At 36.3% G+C, this 10,912-nt stretch overlaps 1 protein-coding gene across 1 annotated transcript in view; it reads left to right on the top strand.

Moving 5' to 3' along the window:
- The first annotated feature begins 8,098 nt into the window (after positions 1-8,098).
- LOC118226433 (piezo-type mechanosensitive ion channel component 2-like) overlaps positions 8,099-10,912 on the top strand; it is a 122,302-nt gene continuing 119,488 nt past the window's right edge. The window contains exon 1 of the mRNA XM_035416041.1: positions 8,099-8,888. Within this exon, the coding sequence (XP_035271932.1) occupies positions 8,792-8,888 (97 nt within the window). The 5' untranslated portion in view covers positions 8,099-8,791. The remainder of the gene's footprint in view (positions 8,889-10,912) is intronic.

The raw sequence follows: 10,912 nt of genomic DNA, 5'->3' as shown, positions 1-10,912 counted from the left end.
CAGTAGTGAATGTGTTTGAGATATAGACCGTAGGTTTGAGTTGACAAACCGGCAAACATAAATGGTGTGCACTACATGAAAGCGGCGTACTCGCGCCAAACAATCGCTATCATAAGCATCTACAAAATACGTTTTAAAATTTAGTGTCCTAGCAGGAACGGAGTGTTTTTCTCCGTTACAGTGTACATGAACCCAGCTGGAACTCTACACAAACCATATTTTTTGAGGAATAACAGTGTTGATGCCAGTGATTAAACTGTACACTCAGAGATTAACATTTTAAATGGTTTTATTCGTGTTCTCCACATGTCATTATTTTCATAGACTAATTTCTACCCAACACCTCTTGGTGTTGTTTTAAGAAAATAATTTTTAGAAATAAATGGTCATAAATTCTGAATTGTTCATCCAGTGAAGTTGGGAAATGTGCAGGCTACTTGTTTTTTATAATGCACTGAATAGCCTATATTAAATGTTTGAATATTTACTGAAGACAGTGAAGAACTGCATTGATCTTGATGGTTGTGTGGAAGTTCACAAGCAAGCTAATGGAGTTCCAAAGAAAATGTTCTATGAAATGAGAACAGATCAAATCTTCTTTGGATAAAGAAACTTTTATGGAGGTATAGCCTTTATGTTATGCAAGAAATGTGCTGTAAAGTAATAGCCTTATCCTTCTGGTCTTATTGTTAGTCTTGGCAAGGCTTTATGATTTCTATATGATTTTTGTGAAATAGTCATGGAATTTAATAGTTTTATTTTAGTTTTTTTTTTTTTTTAGTTAAAGTCTTTCAGTTTTACTGTATGTTTTCAATTGGCCCAGACGGTTTTTGTGTGCAGTGAAGGATGTATTTTAGATATTTACAGAAGTTTCTGATGACCTGGCAGCTTTGCATTGGCTGGTATAGGGGCCATCACAGGTTTGTTGTTTTTAAAACCCTAACCCTAACACTTCACGTACTGTAACTCCAAAACAACTTGTACAGGGACATTATGTCTCCAGAGGCTATACACACAAGTAGATTAGTTTTCTATTCACAATTATTTTAAAAAATCGGTCTTTATATTGTACAGGTATTTCTTTTATTCTCAGATCAATGTGGAACAAGCTCTCCATTTCCCAGGGCTAGACAGGCATGGGATATACGGTCTCTGGATATAGCCTATTACATACAGCTGGCTTGTATGTAGCCACACTACATACAAATGGAAATTAACGTTATGATTATGGCTTTCGGCTATATTGTCTACTCGCCCAAATTTAAGGATGAGTAGTTGCTATAGAGAGAGGTAGGGAGGTCCGAGAGAGAGCGTAAAATTATCACGCTAACATCCCGTTTGAAGACAGCAAGGCACCTTTTCAATAGATCCGGACAGTATAAAGGTAGTTGGTGAAGATTTCAACCTTTTTTTCCCCACAAGTTGGAATTGCACATGCACAAACCAGGTTTAGTCCTGTGGATTTGTGGTTGCTTTGAGGTCTCTCTCATGCAGTCATTTTCTTCTCTCCACATGTAGTATTGTTGATACAGGGAGCTGTGTCTCTTCTTTCATTGAACGCAGCAGTCTCAGGCTGCATGTGTTTATAGGAAATGGTTCACAATGAAATATGTGTATGTGTGTATGTATTATCACTGTACATGTTGCTCTGGAGTAAGTGCATTTTCTTGCTGAACTAAAAACCCATACCAGCAATTGCACAGCTGGCAGGCCATCAGGACCATCTGTAAATATCTAACACATTCTTCATCACACACAAAAACTGCATGGGCCAACTGGACATCACACTCTTAAACTAAAATAACATCAAAAAACAGGAAATTAACTATCCCTTTAATTCACAGATTATTGGATTTTTGAGACATGGTTGTAAAAGGTTGGATACGGTGTTTCATTTGGTCAGACCCTAAACACTCCCAGACAAATTAGCAGATTTACTGTAGCTCACTCTTTGAAGCTTTATTTTGAACACAAAATAATTTATAGTTGAGTAGGTGATGCTTCAAATGTTCCAAATCTCCCTAAAACTACTTGTATTACTACAAACAGTTTACTATGCGTTCATATGTCTATGGGCAATTTTGAAGACACTGATCATTTTGACATTAAGTCTAAGATTACAAAGAGTAGTGTCTTTCAGTGCTTAAGCCTATTTTCTTACCCCCTCAGCTAAATACTAATACAAAATGTACGTATTTTACGTAAATATTTGAGTTAAATTGGCACAAGCTGACTTGAGATTTGGCCCTAACTGAAAATTGCTTCCGTAAATATGATCCATTAAAATCCAAAAGATAATATGGAAAATATTGAGGCCGGCAACTGTACAGTTGGGGACCATAATAAATAATATATAGTACAACACAGTTCAGCATTGGAAACACACTGTTAATCCAAGTAAACATGCATGGATTGATTACAAAGTTATTTGCGTAAAGTTAATCTCTGCCCCACTTTTACTCTCTGCAGTATTTTGGTTCTTTTTCTCCTGACATTTTCCATGTCACGTTAGAAAATCAATAACAATTTTCTATTAAACCCCCTCCCTTCAAGGTTTGGACAGTATGGTCAACACTCAAAAATGTGAATGGACAAGCTGTAACCACTGAAAAATCTGACATTCAGTCTCAAATAAAAATGTTATTGTCTGTCAGTGCTGAAGCCAATTCATAACGCAAAAGTAAGAGTATCTGAAGATACTCAGGTCTCGTTGAATTAGTATTTTCACATTATAAAGCAAAGCCTTAGATTTTGCTGTCATAAAAAGTTAATGGGTGTGACTTCAACCTGGAATTAAATACCCATGAAGTATTATCTTGTTCAATATGCATTAGTTACACTAATGCTTTTTCTTGGGAAAAGAAGAAAAATAAATTTTATTGAAAACAAAACTTACGCTACTCAAACTTATGGCATGTTGGCTGGACACTGGTTAGCTGAATAAGCATTTCAGAGGTTTACTTAGGTCTCAAAGACACATTTTTAAAAACATATGCCTGCAGGATTGAGACTACTGCCAAAATGCATGACTGAAAAAGCTTATTATGTCTTCAAGCGTATCAACCAGCTGGGCCTAGGTTTTTCTACACTGCTTGTTTTGTGGAGTCTGATTTCTCGGATGAGTAGTTTTAATTCCTATCTTCCACTCAGACTATGTTAAATCAAGCTATATGGCAGTGGTGTTGTTTTGTTTGTGCGTTGATGAATGAATTGCCTCAATGAAATATTCCTTTATTTCCCTTAGTTTATGTCTTGCAGATGCTAGTTGAAAGGATTCTTGATGTTTGGCAGATGTTTTATACTCTAACACACAAAACTATGTGCAAGTGTGTGTTTGGCACATTTAATCTGTATGGACTTGCCACAGACTTTCCTTTGTGGGAATACTACATGTTGAGAAATGCACTTAAGAAGTGGTTTTAGGCTTCTGAATGCATTCCCAGGAAGGATTTTCCAGTGTCTTCATTAGTTAACGTCATTGTATTATTATCCGTTCTTGGAATTGTATAGCCTGCAGACTACATTGGTGTTGCTTTGGTGTCCTCTCATGGATATGCTGAATCCCTGTGAAAAACTTTCTGACGACCCGCAAGGACTGACAAATTAGGACAGACAGATGGACAAAGAAGTCAAATCAACTGTACTGGTACTTACACTATGCACTGATTTTCTATCACCTTCCATTGTCAACCATTTGTTATGTTTTGCATTATAGTATAATATTACTAATTACAGCTGCAATAGTAAACCGTTTAATCTGCAACCAGTAATAGTGTTAAACCCATTGATGTACCCATTGACCCTAACACAGGCCTAATATGAGAATAACAGAAAATTATTTATTTATTTACTCACTGATTTATAGAGGTGGTCATACCTATGTTGGAATAATAAAGGGGAAGAATGTTCTGCTGACACAAAACAGCCTGTAGTGCAGTAAATAAGCTTGGAGATAAACAGAATTGGCCTGTGAAGGAACAGCATGGGCATGCAGTAGAGGCTGAAGACGAGCCAAGCAGTGCTACTCTGTGCAGGTTTAAGCTTCTGGTGTCACAGGAATGGAGACAAGCCAACAGGAGCCCAGCAGGGTATTGCAACGACCTGGGCCTCTTTCTAATCACTTATTTAATCAGTCCTTGTCTCTTCAGTCATCGACTAACCTTTAAATGAACCAAGGTCCGTCATCTTTAAGGACATTCCAACCCATGGCTTTGACTGAACAAGGACGTTCCATTTGCCCAGTACACCTTTCCTCAATTCCTGTGTCCTCACGCCCTTTCCTTGCTTCCTCTGTTGGGTGGAGCTGAAGAAGTGAGGAAAGGACACAATGAAAGGATGCAAGGACATAAAAATAAGTGATTGGAAAGAGTCCCTAGACGAGGAGCTGCGACTTGTAAGCTATAATTGTAAATATGACCAAAAAATTGCGATATTCAGGTCACAGAGCCAGTATTCTCTGTATGGGAAGAAGAGCCTATGATCCAGGATAATGCTGTGGTTCTCTGTGGTTTGGAAAGGAACAGAGCAGAACTGTCAGGAGTTATTCATAGATCTTAGATAGACAAAGATTTAGCTGGCAAGTGCAGTACATCTGCCTTGAAGAGATCCAATTTAATTCCTAACATGTACAGACGTGCTCCTGTCTGGAAAACTAACTCAGAAATATCTAATGCCATCGGTAATCACTCACAGCATTATTGTATCAAAGAATTTATTTTACAGCACTATACATGCATCCATATCGCATACTCATTCTTACAAATGTTTAATGTGATACTTTTTATTTATTTTATTATTTATTTTATTATTTATTTATTTTATTATTTATTTATTTTTTTTACAGTTTATTGGTTTTCCAGTTTATTTGGATCCCTGACTGAGGGGTAAGGAGAACATGTGATGATAATTAAAGGATGACAGAAGTACAATTTTGAAAATGGAAAACAGTCAAATGTGGCTTAAAATTGTCACTTTGCGACTTGTCAAAAAGTACTGGATTCTGCAAATACTATGACAGATAAGTCTATTTATTTGTCAGCGCTTCCTTAATATGGTGTATGTTTTACTGAGTTTAGGTCTGATTTTTCTATGCTTGTTTCAATTTTAAATGGATGATATCCAGTGAATGTGTATGATGATGATTCAACCTAGAGATCTCTACTCAACATGTGACAAAGCACACATTAGGATTTGTAACAAGGGAGTTGCACTACAACAAAACACATCAGCATTTGTATTAATAATAATTACTGCTCACCAGAATCAAAATGATCTGACCTGAGATATTAAAGTAGCTCTAATTTTTATTTTGTGTCCTTACTATGTACCCTGCCGATATTTTAAAGCTAACAAACAAAGATTCTCTTTGATGGGAGAAAACAACATGTCACCTCCCATCATCATGGAGGGAGAACATTGATGGGGCCAATCAATACATCATAATTTACCTAATTTAAGTGTTGTGCTTCTGACATATGTACAGTATCCCCGGAGCTTTCTTCACAGGCTGATAATATTTAGGCTGATCTTTATGGATGTGGATGCGCATTACCGGTACTGCTGTATGGAAAAGACAGTGGTGGAAATCTTCATTTGCCAGAAAATTCAAGAATAGGATATTAAAGACATTCCACTGAACACTTAGCACATATACTGGCATGGTAACCAAAGCTTGACAGCCAGATTAACAGCCTTTCACTGCTGTCTCCATATTTCTTGGATTTGATTTTCATTTGATAGAATAATTTAATCACGTAGTAACTTACAGCTTTGTTCAAGGACATCTTAAAGCTATGTTGGCTAGATATATGACCTATACATATTAAAGCCAGTCTTGCAGACATATCCCCAAGCTATAGAAAGCATTTATTCTGGCATTGTCCTTAATATCATATTCCAGAAAAACCTAAATCTAATGAAATGAACAGTTGCTGTCATCACATGCCCTCTCACATAAACAGTATTAAAGTCTGTTTATGTAAGTGTTGGATTGGAAGCTAGTTTTGACTCATGTTATGATATGAGTCAAAACTAATTGAGATGCCTTTCTGTTAGAATGAAACATTTTGGTAAATGAAGTCAAATTAATTCACTCCACTCCAATAATTAATTGGAGTAATTTAAAACATTCCCAGGTAAAGGAACAGTACTTAAAAACAAGTTTTCTTACATGCATACTATTAGCATTCCAGAAATATTGCCAAACCTGGGCTATCGTTTAAATCTATATGTTCTACTTCAACAAGCCGTGCATGAAATTTTATTCATGTGTCCTGGGAAATTACTGATAAGTATTGTCACAACACTGTTTTTGGACTCCAGTCCAATTTATAGACTATAGTATGATCATAAACTGCTGCGTTCTCAGCATGGTGCTTCATCCTATGCCATGTGTCCCATTTCTTTAATCACACATTATGGGCTTATTTCTATGGCTCATTTAATTTCACTGCATGTCCTTGATATTTATTTCTACATTGCTAAGTATATCATATTTTACATAATTATAGAAATGTGGATAAGACAGAGCAATATTATCCATAACAGGCAGCTTAAATACATTGTTTTAAGGCATGTTAAATGAAAGGATATAGGACATGGTTGAACAAAAACAATATACAGTGGTTTCATAAAGGAAACGGTTGAATTTTACAGTATATAACAGCATTTTCTTCTTGAACTCAATCATTTCTACAAGGAAAAGTTTTCCCAGGGTACAAAAATAATCTCTTGTACCTTTCCAGAAACCACGTATCACTCCTATGTATCTAAACTTGAAAAATGTGTTGTTACAGTACTGCTGCTGCTGCTTTACTTTTTGCTGTTTAATTAACGTGTTTAAACAATTTGAACTGTAATGTAAAATGCACTCTTTACTGTATTGCAGCAATAGGAATCTATGCCAAGAGTTTGTGATTTTAATTATCATAATACTATAAAGGGAAAATAAATCTCACTCTGTCCTTTGTATACTCACACTGTTCAGTATACAAAACTAAAAAATACTTCTCACAGCTGGTACAGTCAAATACCAGTAGCTCAAGTAGCATGCCCTGGCAAGGCTATTACTGCACTGTTTTTTTAGGTGCACAAAATCTTAAATTTTACCTGTATTTTTCAAGTTGTTAATTATATAATTCTGGTTAGCTCAGGCCTGCTAAATTTCAAATTATAGTTTGTTTTAAACCAGTTTGAATCAAGATTTTGCATGCAAATCTTGTGTCAGCCTCTCAGTTTGATTTGGAAGTACATGGGTACATAATACTAAGATAAACAAATTAAATATTTAAGAAAGATACAATGCCTGGGATATATTGAAATTAATATTTCAATATTACTGATGGTAGCCCCAAAATGTATATGCGCCGACATAGGAGTGAAGGGAGCGCTTCTTACGGCAGTATCAACACTAGTAAGACTGCTTACAAGCGATAGATGGCGCCGTAACATTATTTCTCAAACAGAACCACGATCACTAGGTCGAATTCTTAACTAAAACCGAACTCGGAACCCATCCCTTTGACATTGTGCAGCTGTCAAAAAATATACCTGCCTAAATGTACATCGCTCTCTTTCTCTCCCTACACGATAATACATATACATTGTATGTTGAGAACGTCTCTCGGTTCAATACAATAATGGTTAAGTACAGTTATGTCTCTGTAATCTGATTTTTGCTCATTTGAATGAAGATAGACGTTATATTTGAAGTACCGCAATTAAATCATTATTAGGCTGTTTTATGTCAAAATAGTAATCAAGACACTACATTTGGATTGTATCACAATACCATTTTATTGCCTTATCAGAATTTCTATCCGTTATATTTAGTACCAACAAATTAACCCAGACTGGAATCTGCCTGCGGGTTAGGTTACCTGACCCCAAAGGCAGAACTTGGAATGAAGTAGACGAGCCTGTGCGACACTGGAAGGAGCTAACCTATCCAGACACTTACACCCCTCCTGGTTCCACCCTCCTCTCCTTATTGGAGACCTACATTTACTGTCGAGATTTGCTAAGCTTCTGATTGGGTATGTAATTTGTCATTTACAGGGTAGCACAGCGAAGTTTTCATTCAGGAGCACAGGAAAGCCAGATGAAGTTTGAAGGCAGTGGTTACAGCTGTGTTGTAGCGAGTAGTTGCTGTTTACTTCATGAGAAAGAATAGCACGTTTTTCATCCGTGCGCTGTCCGTGGCAACTTAGGCTGTTATCCATAACTAATGCTTAACTTTGGTATTTCGGGACTGGTTTCGGGATTATAGGCGGCAATTATGAATGAAGAAGTTAATCAGCGTTTCCCTTTATTTTTGCTCTTTTGGGGCGAAGTTTCGAGGAAATCACAGTTTTCCTGAGATACGAAGATAATGACCCATTGTACCAGCGGATATGAATAATCAAAGCTCCATTTAAATATATTAGCGAATTGTAAATGTTTTAACTTCATGTGCATGTCGTTTTTAATTAGTTGCAAAAACAACAGTTGTGCAACAGATGTTCACAGTCTCTGATATGGGGTGTCGAATCTAACAAGGCAGAGGCGCTGTTTTACGAAAACTGAACAGGGGGTGACGGGGACTTAAGTTCTCCACTTCTTGTAGAGGGGCTTTAGGTTATGGGTCAGCATGAACATTATCCTGGACTGGTGCGCCCCCGAGAAAAGGGCATGTAACGTTAAACAACCTGGGCAATGCCCTCCTATCCGAAATTTGGAAAGGGCTGGACTTGAAATTAACAATAGTTTAAGTTCTTAAGCAAGATCGCGTATATATTTTAGAGACGTTTCCTACATGTTCATCTTGATTAAAGAAAAACTCCCGGCAATGGCTTCCGAAGTTGTATGTGGACTGATCTTCAGATTAGTTCTCCCAGTATGTCTAGCCGCAGGTAAGTACTTGTTTTCTAGTCTATAGCATGCCAGGTGAATGTCAGGTTTAATATTAATTGTACATTTCTGCAATAGTGTGATATTAGGCTATAACAGCGGGGTGCGTTAATTTTTTATTAATGTGCAACTGTACCTGTCGTGTGATCCCACAGTTCCTTCATCATCATCATAATCATTATTATTATGATTATTTAGTAACAGTATCATGTATGGCACGTAATAGGAGCATGCTAACCTTTTTAATTTAATCCTATCAAAAGTGCTACTTTTGTCATTTGAATGTTGTGTATTTTTTATTTATTTATTTATTTTGGTATAACATTAACAGTATACGTAAGGTTGATAATTCATGTATTACAAATCAAATGAAAAGTTAATACGAAGTACGTTGAGAACTGCTTGGAGCCTGCCAGATAAATTAACTTAATTGGACCATCGATGTGATTTGTCGTACCACGAAGACACTAATGGAAAAAGGATTGGAGCCTACAAGTAGGCTGATTGGTATGGCAAATTTAAACTGTAAACTGTGTGTCTCTAACGAACGATTTACTGTGACAGTAGTGCATTATACCTGGCTCTTTTCTTCTCAAATAAAAAAAATTCAGTGTTAAATCAATACTATCATAGTTTATATGAATCAAATCGATAATGTAGCGTCGCCTATATGTACTCTATTTGAGTCAACAGTGCTCTGTTAATTTTACACTGAACATTTTGATGTGTTGCTTATTATTATTATTATTATTATTATTATTATTATTATTATTATTATGTCCTAGTTGTTTGTATTAATTAAATCGAATCCAATTAACATTTAAATTAATGAGTGCAAGGTGATAATATTTCAACTTGATTTTACATTAAATTCCTGTTTATTCCTGTTAGTGCGTGCATTGCAATTTCCCGTACGTTGTTACAATGCAATGCTGATTATAAACTGAATGCTCCGACTTATCTCCAGCTTTTAGCACATAATCCAGTGTGTGCATGGGGCAACGACGTTTATGTAAAATTATCACATGATTTTTATGTTTTAGAATCTCTGAAGTTGATATTGGTATTCTTAATTTACAAATATATGCATCTTGTTTCTGAGGTGATAGATTTACCACTTTCACATTCTTCCTCAGATAGATTTCCTGAATTGCGTGTAAGGAAAAATGAAATATTGTTTCTCTGGAAAATTCTGTTAACGTACGTGCAATTCGACGAAGAGTTAACAGGTTGTCAGAGCAGCTAGCTGTTGCCGATATGCAGCCGCTTAAATGACGGAACCCTGCAGTAATGGGTCTCTTTAATAATGCAGAGGGACATTGGAAGCGGTTATTTACACTTTAGTCAGTGATGGCTGTCTTTAATGTTCAGTCGCGTGCTTACAGATGGTGTTGTGGACCTTATCAAGGAAGTAGAGTCAATATTGCAATGTAGAGTCAATGGATAAATTTCAGGAAAAAAATGAGAAAAAACCATGTCAATTTCTGTTTAAGTGCTGTTATACGAATGTAGTTAATTTGATCAGTGTTGCAAAGATAAGGTTCAGTGCCATTCCAACATGGAAAAATGTTACCACTCAAATTAACTACCTTGCAATATAAAATGTATGTCTCTGTCAATGTGAGGCATGTACATAAATGAAGTCACAGCTGAACAGAAATCTTGTGTACATTCACAAACCACAGGTAGCCTACACTACATGTGTTTGCCATATGTTTCTTCCTGTTGGATGATATACAAGCCTCAATTAATCAGTCCACCGTGGATGAGATGGAGGAACACTTCCTGTTTGGCACTGTGTTTGGCCAAGTCTAGGATAATTAACACTGGGAGGCAAAATCGTTTCCATTATTATAAAGCCTGGTTTTGACTTGTTTTGTAGTGTTGCAACTGGGAGTGGAGGCCCCACTGTGTTACTGCTTGATGGCCTGTCACTTCTGTAGTTTCATGTGTTTCATAAACAGTTGAAATCATATAGGCACCATTAAAATCACAGATTATCAATTTCTCAGTTACAATTTATGCA

The sequence above is a fragment of the Anguilla anguilla genome, chromosome 4 (genome assembly GCF_013347855.1).
Source record: "Anguilla anguilla isolate fAngAng1 chromosome 4, fAngAng1.pri, whole genome shotgun sequence".
NCBI lineage: Eukaryota > Metazoa > Chordata > Actinopteri > Anguilliformes > Anguillidae > Anguilla > Anguilla anguilla.
This window is presented reverse-complemented; position numbering and strand designations above follow the sequence as displayed.